This window comes from Echinops telfairi, unplaced genomic scaffold, assembly GCF_000313985.2.
Source record: "Echinops telfairi isolate 266 unplaced genomic scaffold, ASM31398v2 ScPeMD7_9;HRSCAF=40, whole genome shotgun sequence".
Lineage (NCBI taxonomy): Eukaryota > Metazoa > Chordata > Mammalia > Afrosoricida > Tenrecidae > Echinops > Echinops telfairi.
In genome coordinates, this window is record NW_022103906.1 from 67504098 (window position 1) to 67522847 (window position 18750).

General features: G+C 37.1%; 1 protein-coding gene across 1 annotated transcript in view; it reads right to left on the bottom strand.

Moving 5' to 3' along the window:
* WDR17 (WD repeat domain 17) overlaps nucleotides 1-18750 on the bottom strand; it is a 112114-nt gene that overhangs the window by 24713 nt on the left and 68651 nt on the right. The window contains exons 16-23 of the mRNA XM_045286574.1: nucleotides 18361-18486; nucleotides 16782-16937; nucleotides 13716-13780; nucleotides 7015-7147; nucleotides 6471-6562; nucleotides 5366-5465; nucleotides 4335-4474; nucleotides 2188-2208 (exon numbers count right to left, since the gene is read on the bottom strand). Of these exons, the coding sequence (XP_045142509.1) occupies nucleotides 2188-2208; nucleotides 4335-4474; nucleotides 5366-5465; nucleotides 6471-6562; nucleotides 7015-7147; nucleotides 13716-13780; nucleotides 16782-16937; nucleotides 18361-18486 (833 nt within the window). The remainder of the gene's footprint in view (nucleotides 1-2187; nucleotides 2209-4334; nucleotides 4475-5365; nucleotides 5466-6470; nucleotides 6563-7014; nucleotides 7148-13715; nucleotides 13781-16781; nucleotides 16938-18360; nucleotides 18487-18750) is intronic.

Below are 18750 nucleotides of genomic sequence, written 5' to 3' on the forward strand. Positions count from 1 at the left end.
GGGCACCATCAGCTTTCTTGGCCACATTTGCTTATGCTTATGTCTTCAGCGATCATGTTGGGAAGGTGGGTATCATGAAATGACCATTTAGCTGAGCAAGGTGCTCTTGTTTTAAGGGAATGCACATGAGGAGGCCCATTGTCCACCTGCCACCCTACTACTAAACCTATAAATATATGCACCTAGGTCCATTTGCCCCATAATCTTAAATATATTTACATATGTACATGTCTTTACATTTTTAACACCTTAATAAGATATTTTGCAACAGAGTCACCCAATGAATTTGATTTCTTAACAGCTGCTTCCATGAGCCTTGATTGTGGATCCAAGTAAAATGAAATCCTTGTCAACTTCAATTTTTTATTTTCATGATTATCATAATGATGTTAATTGATAAAGTTGATGATTTTTTTGCTTTTTTTACATTGAGGTAAAATCTATGTTCAAGTCTGTAGTTTGATTTTTATTAGCACCTGCTTGCTGTCCTATTTTATTTTAAAAAGCAAGGTGTGTCATCTATATATTGCAGCTTGTTACTAAGCTTTCCTCTAATCCGGATTCTGTGTTCCTCTTCCTAGTCTCCCTTCACAGATCATTTGCCCAACACACTGATTGAGTAAGTATGGTGCAAACTTACAGCCCTGAGGCACATCTTTCCCGGTTTTAAACCTTCAGAATCCCCTTGATCTGTTGGACTGGCCTCCTCTTGGACTATGTATAGGCTCGCTCCCAGCATGGAATGGCCATTCTTTAAAACGTTATCAATAGTTTGTTATGATCTACACTGTCAAAGCCCTATGCAGAGAAAACAAAACATATGTAAACATCTTTCTGACATTCTCTATTTTTAGCCATGATCCACCTTTGTACCTTTATATCCTTTGTACCCCATTCTCTTTTGAATTCAATTTGAATTTCAGGCAGCTGCAACTGTTTTTTAACTATGTTCAGTAAAGCTTCACTTGCATGTGCTATTAATAACAGTGCATTCTATATTTCAGTCAAGTTCCTGAAATGTTCTCTTTTCCAATGGATGTGACACCTTCCAGAGTTGATAATGTGGTAACAAAAGAAAATGGTAAATTCTTTTTCACTTTGTCACGGTAAGCCATGATTGATTCACAATGGCCAATTTAATTCCGTTTCAGTTCACTAATACCTAGGATATCAATGTTTATGCATCCTATTTCAGTTTTGACAATATTTAATTTTACAAAGTTCTTCCATGCATACTCACTGCTACTGAGTCAATTCTTATTCATAGCAACCCTATAGGCTAGTGAAGAATTGCCATCTTTGGGTTTCCGAGGTTAGAAAATCTTTATAGAAGTAGAAAATCTCATCTTTCCTCCAGAGTGGCTGGTGAGTTCAAACTGCTGACCTTGTGGTAAGCAGTCCATTGCATAACTCATTACAAAGCAAGGCTTCTTATTTTATGAATAGTTTGTATAATTTGACCGCAATTTTGAATAATGCCCATAAATATATCAGGAACCCTGGAGGTACAGTGAATTAAGTGCTGGGCTGTTAATTGCAAGGTTGTTGGTTAAAACCTAACAATAACTCCCTGGGAGAAAGCGAAGGTTGTCTACTCCTATAAAGATTTACAGTTTTGGAACCCTATGGTGCAGTTCTACTCTGTGTACAGGGTCCCTATTCACAGGAATTGACTCAATGACAGTGGGTTTGGATTTGGTTTAGGCTTGTATAGTGTATAAAATAGTTGTGTTTAATTTCTATTAAATGTCCAAGGAATTCTATTGTGATACACTGAAGTTGCATCAGTTAATTAACTTTTTAATTTTTAATTGAATCCACTATCTATTAAAAACTGAGTCATGTATGTGGAGGTATTATGATATCAATATGTTGGTATTGATCAATTAAATGATCTAAATTCTTAAATTTCATTATCAGAACAGCTATACTTATTTGCTTAGCTGAGTTAGTTATCCATGGGTATTGTAGAAAGCCACAGTTCATTTATTACACAGATTTTAGAGCCTAAAGTCATAGAAATTAATTTTATTATTTCATAGTCCAGTCTCTTGTGTTGTAAATGATGCATATTAATTGTCTTGTAAAGCAGTAAATCTAAAATAGGTCATGGACATTTATTAGCATAGATATGTCACCTTACAAATGACTTTTGAATTAGACACGTTTGTACATAAAACTAGATACCTGTATCCAACAGATGGAAAGCTAAAAAAACATTAAAATTGCAATGAATACAAAGAAATACATCTTTGCTACCAAATAAAAAAGTAGAGAAAGAAGTACTCTTGGTTTATAAAACTATTAACATCCTTTGGAAATTATAAAGTTACCTTAATTTTTAAAAAAATTTGTGGAGCTCTATTAATAGCCATAAGGATTACAGATCTCCTCTGGAGATAACCTGAATCAGCACTAACATATATCAGAATGTGAGATTCTTCCTCGTTTCTGAAAGTTTATGTGAGTATAAGGGAAAAAACCTTAAGAAGAGTGACACGTGTATTGTTATTAAAAGTAACCAATATATAAAGTACACTGAAAAGATTTTAAGTATATTATTACATATTTCTATTTTGTTTTCCTTCTAAAATCTAATCCCATTTCATTTACATGATACTTTAACTTTTAGCATGGAGTAAGCTATATTAGTGAAAACATAATTTTGAGGTAGACTTCAGGCCTTAAGATGGGTATGAGGCAAGCTGTGGGAGCGATGTCATTGATTATTATAGCCATTGTTTGTGGGAACTGAGTACCCCTAGGGGGGACACAGATTAAGTGCTAACATCTATAGTAGGGACATTCTGGACCCCCACAACATTTTGCTCCTGGGGAGGGAATTTGTACATCACTGTCAGACACAGAATAAGGAAGAATAACCCCGAGATTCCTGGTTTGCGATGAAATACCAGCTCGAAACAAGAAGACTGAGAAGGGTGGCTTGTTTTCTGAGTTACCCTCCCCGCCAAACCACTGTGCAAGGACTTTTGTACCAGTTTATGTAGGTGTGCAACTTGGCTCTACCAGTTAGAGAGACATCAGGAAATTCGCAATCTAATTAAAACAGTACTTGGCCCACACTAAGCAGTATAAAAGTTTTAGCTGTCATTATTTTTATAATTGATTCTGATCAGAGCTATAGCCATCTTTATGGGTCTAAATGGGTGATATATGTGTATGCATGGTATATAGTGGGGAAAATTCCGACTTCTCATCTACAAGCTCATTTAGAAACGTCTTGAGGTGTTAAAAATTGGGGGAAAGAGAAAAAAAATCTAAAATCATCTGTATTCATTAAACATTTATTGAGTGCAGCACACTGTCTTTCTTAGCAATGGCTTTCTTAGGGACCGTCTGTCCTAAACCAAGAAGGAGTGAGTAAATATGGGAATGAGGGTTGCTCTAGCCTGAATTACCCAATGACTACCAGGTCCACGCTCAAAGGACCCGGTGACGGGCTCTCATCGCACAGTGGTTAAGGTGCTCAGCTGCTAACCCATCAGCCATTTCACAGGAGAAAGTTGTGGCAGACTGCTTCGGTAAAGATTTGCAGCCTTGTTTTATATTTTCCCCTACAGAGATGCTATAGGAGTCCTGGGGCTTGGTGGTTCCTTGTTGGCTTGCTAACTGAATGTCAGCAGTTGGAAACCCCCAACTGCTCGACTGGAGAAAGATTGGGCTTCTCATTTGCGCTCAGAACGCCAGTGTGGGGAACTCACAGGGGCAGTTCTACCTTGTGCTGCAGAATCGCAATGAGTTGGCATTGTTTCCAAGGCATTGACTTTTGGGTTTTGTTTTATTTATAGAGTTGCTGTGCATTGGAATGAACTCAGTATCAGTGGGTGCCGTTCCGTTTATAACTTAGAGTATTGCTAGAGTTTTGAGACATGGCTTGTTCCAATTCTTTAGCCTATCCGTCTTTGTTTATTCTTCTCCAAAGTCCATTCATGTGACTTTGTTTCTCCAACTTAAATAAGAGTACAAGGCTTGGGAAGAATGAGAATACATATGTAGATGCTTAAGAAATAGAAATGAGGTCTTGCCGTAATCTTAAGAAGTACCTCATTTACGATTTCTATTCTGGGAAAAATATAGCATTATAATATCTACTACGAAATGGGCCATGGAAGATTTCCTTATATAACCACATGCTTACTGATCATTCCTTTATTCTCATATCAGCATTTTCTCTGACATTTTTATGATACATATCATAATATATGTGTCCTCTTTTTTACCAATGTATAGCTTACCAAAAACAGATATTCACACTGTTAGGAACAATGCAATCAATCACTATGAAATTATTGTTTGAGGTTAGAAGTTCTTACCATGTTGGAAACATCATGCATTTTCTTGCCAATAGTTCTAGGGCATAGTGGGTTGCTGGTACTGCCGCCTCTCCGAGTACTGTTCCCACACACACTGCCAAGTCTAGTTCATTTCCACGGATCAGGTATGCCATAGCAAGCTTGCTCAATAAGAAAATAGTTTCAGTTGCATAGGATCAGCATAGCCCTCCAAGATCATAAGTGGATAAAGTCGTGTTAACCTAGAAATCAATTATTCTTACCAATTATTGATTTTAATATTTGTATAAAGTACCTACGTAAGATTGACTGCAACTTTAAGTTGCTATGGAAAAACTACTAATGGGAAATGTTGGAAATGTTATGAGGTCAGAATTTAAGGGTTGGAACCTTTACCTCAAATTTTGTAGTTAATTTATACAAATCTCTACAAGATCCTCAATATCCTTCAGTCTCCATCTCAGAAATACATACATGCTTAAAAGTATCTTGCAGATTGCATATTACTAGTCATTCTATGAAGCTAGTGAATTCAAGTATAACTAGTAACAAATATTTTCCTCATTACATAAGTGAGTCAACTGAAAGGTACTTCAAATATATATTTTGGGGAAAATGCCCTTGAGTACTCTTAAAAATAAGTGATTTCATTTGCATTCCTTTTTATAATTCTATATGTGAGATTTGTAAAATAGGTATTGATATTTTCTCTTCAGCACTGAGAATACTTGATACTCAGAGAAGTTAAGTGATCCGCTCAAGGTCAGTATATGAAACCAAAAAAATCCCGACTCAAAAATAGTGTTTTTTTCCCTTTACTAAAATAGAGATTCTTATATATGGTGAGGTGCTTTAAGTTGCTAACTATCTCGTGAGAAAACGAAAGAAAAGACCCAACAGCCTGTAGCATGTGTGTGTTTATGTGGTGGGATGTGTTACTCGGGCTTGAAAGCGTGCAAAATGAGACCTGGGGATGGATATTTTATTCTCCTCAAACACCATGACACACTCCAGTAGCTTTCATTCGTGTGAGTCAATTTAAAATGCCATACCTCAATATCATCGGCAGCAAGATGGCAACATGCGGCTAGCACTGCTCGACCATCCTGAAAATACCATTCTGCCAGTTCTCTACTGACTTTGCGCAGGAGTCTAGATAAAGGGGAAAAATATATATATACTCCGTACAACATAGTAGTTCCATAAGAAAAGCAAACCAATATCTCCTTATTTCAGGTTCATAAAAGGCCAGATAGGGTTTCAGTTGATATCCTAATTCAGCCATAAACTCTGAATTTGGTTGAGGAACTCAGGAAACCAGCCTTTGCTGATACAAAAGCTCGTAAATTAACCTATCACAGCTATCAGAAGCAAGGCCTAAGGAGTCTATGAAGATAACGTATCATCCCACATCGAATAATTACAATTCAACTCTAGGTAAAGTTAATGTTAGAGGGATAAAACGTTGAATTACAATTTTTCAGAATTTATGTGATACCAAAAATGTGTCTAGTGTATGATAAGTTTAAAACATATCTACCCTAAAAATGGCAGAGTATATAGCAACAAAGATTGTGGAGGAAAAATACTGTACTCAACTCCTTATTTACTGAAAGTTTTATAATCCTTTCTGCTTGACTACTTCAGAATCAAGAGTAGAAGGATGCTGTAGACTGTATATAGGAATATAAAAAGAGTAACAGGCTGGAAAATATTATTTATTTAATTTTTAGAAAAACCTTTTGAGTTTCTTCTTTTTTTTAAAAAAAAAAGGAGGACTAAATCATTGTCATTGGATTACAAACTACCTTCCAGTGGAATTATATAGACTGACTTTCCATTAATAAGCAGCACATCTAATTTTACAATCCTCAACTCCCTAAGTATTTAGGTGTTTTATTTATCATTCTCTTTTCCGTGCTTTTGCTTTTCTGGAAGCAACATAAAGTGTTTGTAGTCTGCATCTCCATGACGGGCATTCATCTAGAGATGGATGTGATCGTGGAACTAGATAGTGCTGAGAACGCACTAGAGGAGGATTTGAGACAGTCAGGTCTTCTGTGGACAAAGGAAGACCGTACATACTGCCTTCAACAACTCCTCAAAGGAACTCACACCATAAAAATAGTAACCAACCACAAAGCGTAAATCACTCACTCATTGAAGTCTTCCTTGTGGACATCATCGGGATTTGGAGATCCGTTAGGCATAGAAACGTGTAGGGGCTGCATATTTCCCTCACAAGCAGCCTAGAATTTAACCAAACTTTCATTTAATTGAAAACTGATGATAATGGAAAATTCCAGAGTATTATTTTGAGCAAGGCATACTTAAGTATTGTTTTAAATTTGGCTACAATTTTATGCCATTCTTAGAAGTTTAAAATATACATTATTCATTTCAGCGTGAATACCCCCCAAAACTTTTTCAGTAAAAAGCTACTAGAAAAAGTCATTAAAATTATGATATAATACATTTCAGCAGTATGTGCATTGTTTAGTATTGAGTTGTAGGTATAAAGAGCTAAGATAAGACCACTTGTGACTAGAGCAAATGTAATATAACTAAACAAGGAAGCAGGCAGAAGCCAAGCTACCCATGGCTTAGTCAATCATGAGAAGGTAAGCTAATCAACACAATCTTCTCCCTTCTCCCCACCCCTCCACCAGTGTACATGGCTTATATGATATTGCAGTTGTACCTGTGCAACAAGCAGGGCTTCTTTAAGTTGTCCCCTTGACATAAAAAAACTGATGAGTTTTTTCACATCACCAATGGCTATGCAATAAGGGATTACATCATCCTTATCTTCTTGGATTAACTGGTCAGCTCTCCTAATAAAATAAAGCTCTGTTTATAATATGCTTACTTAATGGTTCTCAGGCTGACATTTTCTGAAAGTATTCCTAAAATTCAAAAGAAATTTCATAAACTTTTCTTTGGTAAACTATTAAAAAGGCTTACATTTTATAGTAATTCGCATATGGAAGACAAGTGTTTTATAAAATAACAAATATTAGTAAATTGTCCTGAGAATATTACATATTTTCATGATTAAATATCTGAAACATTTAAGATCTTAAAATCCATGTAACATATGTATTAAAACGAGCAGCTTATTTATGGGGAGATAAATTGTGAATTAGATATATGTAATAGGGTATTTACTCTCAACTTGATTAATCAAATATATAAAGACTAGAATTCTTGGTGTTTTAGTGAACACAAAATTGGGTAAGAACGATTCTAACCATTAAAAGGGATAACCCAAACCCAAACTAAACACAGCCACACAGCCATTGCATCAGTTCTGATTCCTATCCAAGGCTAGAAATCTTTGTAGACACAGACTGCCACACCTTTATCTCATGGGACAACTGATGGGCTTGAACCTTTTAGTTCATAGAAAGGCACTATGACCACAGTGCCGCGGAAGTACACAAACTTTTTAAAAAAGGTAGTTTAAAGAATAATGATAATATGTTATGTTAAGGTAGGTAATGGGAAGAATTGTAGTGAAGAAGAGATTGCCTTTAGACCTTGAGATTAGAGATTGTCGAGTGTGTATATGTGTCTCTGTCTCTAGAGAGATCAATCTCTCTCTCTCAGAATCCATTGTTATCTGTCTCTCTGTCTCTGTTTGTATCTGTCTCTTGTCCTGTCTAGGTCCCAAGTACTTTTGTAATGACCAGTCTAGTTAATTCTACCCTCAAGCTTTAAGTTCAGGCTTTCTAAACAAGGAGATGGGGGAGGGGGGGAGCACAAAACTGGTTGATTTATGCTTGCAACATTTGGGTCGTTGTCATTGTTAGGTGCCAGCTGGTCAGTTCGGACTCGGTGACCCCGTGCACATGTGAGGTGCATCAGTTCATAATGTCCTTCAAGTCATCATAGCTCCGTGGTGTCTTCTAATTCTGGATTCTATATCTGTGGCCACGGTCCCCTTTAGGAGGGCCTTCTCTGTTACAGCATCAGGGTGGGGTGTATCTTTACATGACTGGACGGTGTGGCTTAAATCATCATCCTTTGTCTTCTCTGGGGGCATGATCCGCAGAAAGACAAAATCCACACTGCTATCACAGCCATTTCTCTGTGATGAAGAGCCGTCTTGGACACAGAGAGATGGTCCATATCTTGGACCATCAGAAGAACAGATTCCATATCTCGGTCTGAAGTGGCAGAGGTCCAGATCAGCTACACTAGAAACTTTTGCACAAAGCCTCTGGGATAACGACAAGATGAGCAGCGATGAGACTGTGGGACTATGAGGCAGGGTGACAGATAGGCTTCCCAGTCCATAGAGGTAGAAGCAATGGGCCCATGTGCCTGAGCAGCTGAGGATAAGAGGGAGAGTTGGTTGCTGCCTGAGGAGACGTGTCACTGTGGATTAATGACCGTATTCCTACTGTCTACTGGTTCTAACTTGGGGAAACCTATTAACGTCCCTAATATGTCTCCATAATTGTATCATCTCTGGGTTCAGTATAGCCACTGCCGTGAATTATTGAACCCAGCATAGAAGTAGAGGCCCCATATGAGAAACCGTTCATGGCAGAATAGGTAAAGGAGGATGCAGGGTGGAGGGATGCCTGATCCCTGCCTTGTGGCACTAGGGGAGCCAGAGGAGTCAGACATGGCCTCCACACCTTTTATCACAGTAAGAGAGCTAAATGGTGCCTTGTCCCGCAATCCCTCACAACTGCCATGTTTGAAGCCATTGCTACAGCCACCATGTCAAAACACCTCCTTCAGGGTCTTCCTCTTTTTTAATGACCTTCTACTTTTCAAAGTATAATGTCCTTTTCCAGGGACTGGTCTTCTGATAGCATATCCGAAGTATGTGATATAAAGTCTTGTCATCTCTGATTTTCCTGTGTGTTCTGGCTGTACTTTTTCCAACGCACAGTTGTTGGATTTGGGGGCAGTCCATGGTGCTTTCAGTATTCCTCACCAACACCATAGTTCATGTTCATCACGTCCTCTGCGTCTTCCTCATGCGTGCTTCAACCTCCGCCTGCATAGGATGTGACTGCGAATACCAGGGCTCGGATCAGGCTCATCGTCGTTCTCCAAGTGACATCCTTGTTCTTTAAGACTCAAAGAGGTCTTATAGCACACGTTTGTCCAAGTCAATACATCAATTGTTTGCTTGACAGCCCCATGAGCCTTGATTGTGGTTCTAATTAAAATGAAATCCTTGATAACCTCAATCTTTTCTCCATCTATCATACTATTTATTGATGCACTTGTGAGGATTTGGGTTTTCTCTAGAATGAATTGCAATCACACAGAAAACTGCCATCTTTCATTTTCATCAGCAAGCCCTTCGAGTCCTCCTCAAATTCAGCAAGCCCAGTTATGTCACCGGCATTCTGAAAGTTCTACAGAAACGGTATTACACTCCCAATGCCAAATTCTTTATGTAGCCTAGACTCTTGGATTATTTTCTCAGCATACAGATTAAATAGTGTTGTGGAAGCATACAACCTGATACACATCTTTCCTAATTTAAAAAGAAAAACCCCACAGTGCTTCTTTTGTTTGTTTGAATGACTGCCTCTTGGTGCATATACAGGTTCTACATGAGTACAATGAGATGCTTGGAATTCCCATCCTTTGAAATATTATCCACATTTTGATAAAATTCATGGTATATTGCCTTTCATAGTCAATAAATTAAACAAGTATGGTATATACTTGTATATAAGTCAAGTTTTTTCAGCACATTTTTTAATGCAGTTTTTGTGGTAAAATTAGCTGCCTCGGCTGATATTCAGATCGACTTCTACTCGAGTATATACGGTAAACATATTTCTGCTATTCTCTGCTTTCAGCTAAGATTCATTTGATGTCACAGTGACCTCCAGGGATATCTTTTGGTCCTTATCCTCTTTTGAATCTGGCTATTTCCTGTTGATGTCCTGTTATAATTTTTAAAAATCATATTCAGCAAAATTTTACTTGAGCGATATTAATGATAATTTTCACATTCTGTTCAATCACCTGTTGTTTTGTGGGGTTTTTTTTTTTTTTGAATGGGCACACATATGGATCTTTTCTCGTCTGCTAGCCAACTAGCTGATTTCCAAATTTCTTGGCATAGACTAAGGGATTCTTACAGGACTGCATCCATTTACTGAAACATTTCAACAAATGTTTTCAGTAATGTCTCTAGGTAACGCAAATACATGTTACCTCTTGAAATGGTTGAGAATCAATGGATTGTTTTTGGTCTAGTGATTCTTCATAGTATTCTTATCTCCTTCCTACATTTTAGAGCAGATTTCAGTCTCATCTGACATAAATTTTGGTCTTTTCTTTTTTTCTCCTGTGTTTTTAATGATGCTTGATTTCCTGGATGTCATCCCACAGCTTATGTTTAATCATTAGTGTCAGTGTATCGAAATCTGTCTTGAGATGGCCTTCAAATTCAGGTGGGATATGCACAAAGTCCTATATTGGAATTTATGGACCTGTTTTAATGTTCTGAGATTTCAACCAGAACTTGCATATGAGCAATTGATGAGATTTACCAAAGTCATCCTGTGACCTTGATTTGGCTGATGATATTGTGCTTCATCATTTCTTCCTACAAGTATACTCATTTTGATTCCATCTGGTAAGGTCCACATGAACAATCTCCATTTATGTTGTTTTAAACAAATATTTTCAATGAGTCACTCTTGACCTTGCAAAATTCTATAATGAAATCTCTACTCTCACATAGATCATGTAGGTCATATTTTCCAACCACCAATCCTCTTTTCTACCAATTGAAAGGTTTCAACAAACTGATGAAGCACTAGAAGCATTTGCTCATCTATGTCATGAAGTTTGGAGGACAATTACTTGTCTAATTGACGGAAAAAGATTCATATTTGCTCCCATTCTAAAGAAAGGGAGCAATAAATAAAATAGTCAAAATATAGTACAATATCATTAATATCACATGCAAGTAAAATGTTTGTTAAACATCATGCAATACTGGTTGTTATCAGTACATTTACAGGGAGCTTCTAGAGGTTCGGGCCTGATTCAGAAGAGGATATGGAAAAACGGGTATCATTGCTCATGTCAGGGGGATCTTGGCTGAAAGAAAAGAACAGCAGAAAGATGTTACTTGTGTTTTGTTGACTATGTCAAAGCATTGGACTGTAAGGCTTATTGTGACAGTTAAGGTTCATTGTGCCAACCTGGCTGATGAACACATGTGGGGTTCAGTGAAGGGCAGTTTAATTGAAGGGAGGAGAGATAAACGGCCCGGCGGACATCACCTTTCTGGTCTCTTGCTCTCTGATGGTCGGACCAGTGTGTGGCTGCCTCAGCTAGTTCTCTCCTCAGCTGGCAAGGCTCACTTCCTGCGAGAGACTTCCTTGAGGAGAAGCCACATGGACCTACCCTGATACAGCCCTGGGTGCTGGAGAAGCCACGTGGAGACCCCTGCTAGTGCTGAGATGTTTACGTGCTCACTGATTCAGCTTTTCTCCTGCATTCGGCATCATTGTATGGGTTTTGTGAGTTTGAAGAAGACTTTGTAGATTGGTGTCCAACCTATGGGCTAATGTTGGACTTATGGGTTTGGACTGGACTGGGTTGGGACACTTGCTTAGTGGAAACTTACCCTTTATATGACACTCTCTCTTATGCATATGAGTATCTGTGGATTTGTTTTCTCTAGTCTACCCAGACTAATACACTCCTAATGAACTATGGGTAGCCTTGAGAAGAATGGGGATTGCAGAATACTTGCTCATATGGAAACTGTATAGGGATCAAAGGGCTATGAACAGAACGAGGGCATACTGAAAGGGTTAAAATCAGGAAGGATGTGAATCAAGATTGCATCCTCTCATCATATTTATTCAACCTGTATTCTGAGAAAATAATTAGAAAGCCTGGATTATATGAAGAAGAATATGGCATGAGGATTGGAGGAAGGCTTATTAAAACTGCAATATGAAAATGGCATGTCACAACCTTTTTTTGCTGAAAGTGATGAGGCCTTGAAGCACTTGCTGATGAGGGCCCTGGATGGAAGCTTTCAGTTTGATTTAAAATGCAATTTAAAGAAGACCTACAGCCTCACAACTGAGCAATAGGCAACATCATGATAAATGGAGAAAAAGATTGACTATGTCAAGAATTTCATCTTGCTTGGATTTGAAATCAATGCTCACGGAATCAGCAGTTGAGAAATCAAACACCAACTTAATGGCATAAAATCTTCCATACAAGGACTCTTCGAAGCAGAGGTTCTCAACCTGTGGGTTGTGACCCCTTTGGGAGTCGAATGATCCTTTCCCAGGGGTCTCCCAATTCATAACAGTAGCAAAATTACAGTTATGAAGTAGCAACAAAAATATTTTTATGGTTGGGGGGTCATCACCACATGAGGAACTGTATTAAAGGGTCACGGCATGACAAAGGTTGAGAACCACTGCTAAAGTGTTGTAAAGCAAGAATGCTACTTTGAGGACTAAGGTGGGCCTAACCCAAGCCATAGTATTTTCAATTTCGTCATATGCATGTGAAAGTTGGACACTGAATAAGGAAGATCAAAGACTAATCAATACATATGAATTGTTTTGCTAGCAAACAAGATTGAAATACCATGAACTGCTAAAAGGACAAATACACTGTCTTGGAAGAAGTACAAGCAGCCTGCTCCTTAGAGAAAGGGTTGTGGAAACTTCTCATATACTTTGAACATGTTGTCAGTTGAGACCTGGGCCTGGAGAAAGACATCAGACTGGGTCAAGTAGAGGGCTGGCCCCAAAGAGCAAGGCCCACAATGACAAAGACTGATTCAATGGCTGCAATGATGAGCTCAAGCAAAGGAACAATTGTGAGGATGGCACAGGACTAGGCGATGCTCCCTTCTGCTGCACACAGGGAGCATCTAACAACAAAAACAACAACAGAACGAGGATACGTGATGAAGTCTGGCTAGTGGTTAAAATATACTTTAATCACGCGTTCATTCCTTATACCCATAGGCAGACAATAGCAAAGGGTGCATCTATAGAGAATTTTTGAGATTATATGTAGAATAAGTATTCCTCTAATTTTTGATAACCTTTAGAGAACCTGACCGCTTATGTATTAATAGCAGTGCCCTGGTCAGTAATCATGTTTGCTGATTTGCATACAATGATAATGAATTTCCTCTACTGACATGAGGAAAATTGCCTTTCATTGCCTTCATCAGAGGTCAGATCAAATTTGAGAACATCAAAAATGGTATGTTATCAATTTACTTTTTGTACCAATAGAAACAAAATACACTCAGTATTTAAAATGACATATGAATAAGAAATCTTAAAAGCTACCACACTACTTGCACATTGATTCTTTTAAACAAATGATCTTAAAACCTACATGTAGGCTGATTCTCTGCCTTACCTCTGCATTAACTTCCTCCAGTATTTTACAGATACGCCTGGTGCAATGGACAGAGCTTTGTCCCACTAGACAAGAACAGAAAAGCATAAGCATGAGTGTTTCGATCGCATTGTCCAGCCCTTCAACCGTTCCCCCAGTGAGCTCGCATTTATACTAAGGAACATTTCAGGGTCTGCATTTAGAGGAATATTTTGTATTCTACATCATGCATTCTACAGGTCTTGATGAATTTTAAAATGAGATAAGTGAAATGATATTCTTTAGCTGGGGAGAAAGGGATTAAGACTGAGAGAAAAAGCAGGAACAAAGGAGGTAACAAGGGAGGTAAGAGAGTAGGGAAGGGTGGGTAATAGAGACAGAGAGAGGGATGAAAGGCTGATACTAAATGAAGTACGGAGTTCAAAAATCTATTTACAGAGTAATTTTTTTATGATCTATAAAAATCAATACTAAAGTTTTATTTCTCATATATTTAACAAATAGACTTCCTTTTCTTTTCCCTGTTCATTTTCTTAGGCTTATCATTATGTAGTAACATCTTGTATTTTTATTTTGGAAATATATTTTAATATATAATTTTTTTATAAACAGTTTTGTTGGGACATAATCCAAGTATCATATGACTTGATAGTTCAATCATATCAAGAAGAGTTATGCAATCATTACCACTATCAACTTTCTTCTGTCTTGTGCTCTTTGTTATTAGCTTCCCATTTCCCCTAACCTCTCCTTGTGTTACCCTCTCCCTACTAATTTTTATAATTGTGTCATTCTTGTTTTATGATACATATCTTCATATTCTAAAAATTAGACTGCTTTTGAAAACCCCCATTAATCAATTAAGTCTGATGTGCTGTTATTTGATGATACAGATTCCAAGGCTGGAAAGGAAATCAAAGAGAAAGCTTGCTGAAGTAGTACTGCATGAATCAAAATTTCATTTTAATTCAGGCTTCTCAAAATATAGAGTTCTACTATAATTATGGCTAGAAAACTAGAAATTAATGTGTCAATAATATAACATTTTAAGTGACACTTTTAAATATTATTTATTTAAATCAGGTATTCTTATATTTTTAAGTTACTCTTAAATATGTTTTAGTGAAAATTTGTTATACTTGGGGGGGTAATTGGGAGAAAGAAATATAACTCTAAACTGAATTAATTTTGAATTAAATAAATAAATTTAAATAAAAACCTATTTGGTAGTGAAAATATTAAATATTTTCCTAACTCCAACAACAACTACTACCCAATATTACTAAGCTTACAGAAATGGAAACTATTCAGAAGGAGGTGGTAATAAAGCACTAAAAGATTGGACATATTCTGATGTAAAGGATTGCACGATCATTGTCCATTTATGAAATTGTACAACAAAATCATTAAGCTGTATAAATAGATAGCTGATTGAGAGGCTTTAAAGATAGTTTAAATTGTTTAAATTCAAATATAAAACTCAGAAATACAAAAAAATTATTCGGCCATAGTTTGTTCCTTTCTCCCTGATATTTGATAATTACAGTCTGTTGTTTTGAGTGAAAGTTTATAAAGCAAATTAAGGTCTCATTTGACAACTTCTGTACAAATTATTCAGCAACATAAATTACATTTTTCACAATGTGTCAACATTCTCTTTAATTGCATTCTGGTTGTTCTATTTTCAGTATTCTAGCGTTCCTGTTCTCTTATGTTCTCCTTTTTGCTTTAGAATAATTACTATTTGGTCTCATCTAGTTTTTTCTTTCTTTTTTTTCAAATGGAGCATGGAACTAATGGATAATATCTTTAGGAACTAATGGATATCTTTAACTTTCTGTGTCAATCTGTTATCTCACTAAGAGGTGACCCCCAAGGGCTAATTTCAGATTAAGGCTAAAAAGTCAGCCCCAGTTCCAGAGAATCCTCCTGTCTCATCTGGTCCCTTAAGATGGAATTTAAGTTCTGCTCCATTTTTCTCCCATTTTACCAGAATCCATCTGTACTGTTTTGGTTTAAGTATTTTTAGGGTATTCCTAGTAGTTCTGTGGCATGAACATTGTACCACAAATTGCAAGGTCAGCCATTAGCATCCACATGGCACTTTGAAGGAACAAGTCGAGGCAGTCTGTTCCTGTAGAGATTTACAACACTGGAAACCTTAGTTAAGGGCGCTATGAGTCAGAAATGGCTCAGTGCCAGTGAGTTTGGTTTGTTTTTATAAGTATTCTTAATAGCATGCTTTATACTTATAAAAAATTGTTATACCTTAACCTATAGTTTTTAAATGAACCCCCATGGCACAGTGGTTAAACACTTAGCTGCAATCCAAAATATTGGTACTCTTAACCCACCAGCTGCTGTGCAGGAGAGAGCCCTGCACGTTCCACAGCGGAACTTCCTCTTCTGGCAAATGTGGGGGAGGACTTAATAAGTGTCATTAGCAAGGAGATCCCACTGGGAGCAAATCAGATATAAACATATGTGTGTATATCTGTGAGTGTGTGTTTTAAGAAATATGGATTCTGTTCTAGGGCAACAATTCTCAAGCTTTAGCAAAAATAGGAAACGGTTGGATGGTTTATTAAGACATAGATAACTGGGGTTTTGATTCTCTACACTGAGGGTGAATGGGGAAAGTTGCATGTCTACCAGGCTCCCAGGTGGCATAGTAGTTAAAGCATTATGTTGCGAACCAATAGGCTGGTGGTTTTAACCAACGAATCATTCCATGGGAGAGAGAGAATAGCCCCTTTCCATAAAGATTCAGATGCAGTCACGGGAACACTATGGGGTAATTCTACTGTTCCCTTTTAGGCTTGCTGTTAGGTAGCAAGCTTCTCATAGCACGCTATGAGAGTCAACTCAGATGCAGTGCTCCATTTTGTTTGTTTGTTTGTTTTTTAATAAACAGGTTTTCAAATGCTACAGATGCTGCTGGCCTGGGGATTCTCCTTTGAGAACGGTGGTTCTGACTGGCAGATAGCTAATTAGATTTTGGGGAAAATTAAGCTTAATACTTAGAATCTAACTAATATTTAGACTATTTTATTAGACACATTTATTTTACTTTAATAGCATAATTACCTCTCCAAGTTCAACCATAAGTTCACAATATCTCTGAATATGTCCTAATCTCAAGTGTATTTCAGCAGCTTCTTTCAGTCGTTCCTCTTTGGTAGGAACACCAATACCACCACCGAATTTGGACATCTTTACGGTTGTTAATTCTTGTGCTTCAGACTGGTTATAAAGAAGAGAAGATATTCTAAATTTCTAGTGATAACAAATGATTTAAAAAGCATTTTGTATATCAATATATATTTAAATATAGCACTGAAAATAAATGTTTTAAATTTGATATACAAAATTTACTTAATGTAAATTACTTTAGCTAATAATACGATATGAACAATGGTTTGTCCATTGTGATAAATTATATTAATAGTGGTAGAAACCATCTACCAAGGTAAGAGGGAAGACATATGGGAACTCTGTACTTTCTGCACAATTTTGCTATACATTTAATGCTTCTCTGAAAATTAAGTCATTATAAAATCAATGTTTTCTCTTTATAAAATATAGCTATTTAAATATAATATTTAGATGTAGGCGATTGGAGAAAATTCCTTTGTTCCTAAAACTTTTGGGGTGTTGCAAGTGTACAGAAATACAGGGGCCAAAAACAGTGAAAAAGAGTTGCGATATACAAACACATTGTCAAAATACATGCAAAGGTCTCTAACCAAAAAACCCAAAATCTGCCTTGCTTTACAAGACTCCTAGGCTTTCAATTGATTTTACAGTTCACATGGAATCTTTAGTTTCGTGTTTAAAGGGAAAAGTACTTTCTCTTTATGAAAATAACTTTTCTAAAGACCATCAAATGTACATCCCTGTCACAATTCTCTCCAAAGTTAACCATTGACATTTCACTGCAGACACAGGAGATCCCTTCTCTCTGGTTTCAGGGTTGATTTTGTTGTCATCACAGGGTAACTTGCTAGCTACAAAGAAACCAGTAGTTTCATATTCAGTTTCATTAAGACATTTACTATGATCAATTTTAATATAAAAATCTCAGAATAAAGTTTATTAGGTAGTCTCTCTGGGAGTAACATCAGGGTAGTGCATATGTCATGATTGTTGATAATAAGATAAAGATAGTGCATTTCAAGGTGTTCCAAGGGGCCCTGAAAGTATTTCAGGAGATTCAAGTTTATTTAAGACTATAGTTCCTTTAATCTTTTTGTAAATACTTCATACTCTCACAATTGGTTTACCAAAAGATGCATCTTCTCAACGTTGACTTATTTTACTCTAAGTATTATAAGCCTGACAACAGGGCTCCAATACATTTTTGGAAAAGTAAAATTTAGAGAGAATTGAATTTTCTCACAACCTTTTGAAGTTCTCTTGTATTGAGTTTAGGGGTGGATCATTATTGAAGGAGCCCTGATCACAGCGGTGGAATTGCTTGGTTGTTAACGAGAGGGACAGTGCACAAGCTGCTCTGGGAGAGAGAGGCGGCCGTCCACTTCCACATGGATCAGTTCACTGTGGGTTGGCATAGACTTGACAGCGGTATATTTGACTTCTGATTTGACTATTTATTTATTACATAGACAACCCATTTTTGCTTAAGTATGCGGTATTTCTTACTTACTGTTCTAAATTTAATCAGGTGTTTCAAGTGCATTATTCCTCTGGAGTAGTTTGGAGGAAGTAAGCTGTCATCTTGCCCTTTGATCACAGCAACGAGGTTCCATAAATTGTTACTGCCACCTGGAGGCTAAACAGTTGACATGGCACAAGCAAAGGTGTAATAGTGAAGCAACACCCACAGCATTTCCAAGGTCACAAACAGGGTCATACAAGCACATTAAAGTTGAACAAATAATAAATTAACTATTTAAAAATTATCTGACACGCTCTTGTGCACTGTAATGGCTAGGCTAAGAGGCATGCACTGAACTGGGAAGGTAGATGTAAATAAGTTGCAACTTAATGGCTATGGTTGTAATGATGCATTTTGGCTGAAGAGACAAAATTCATA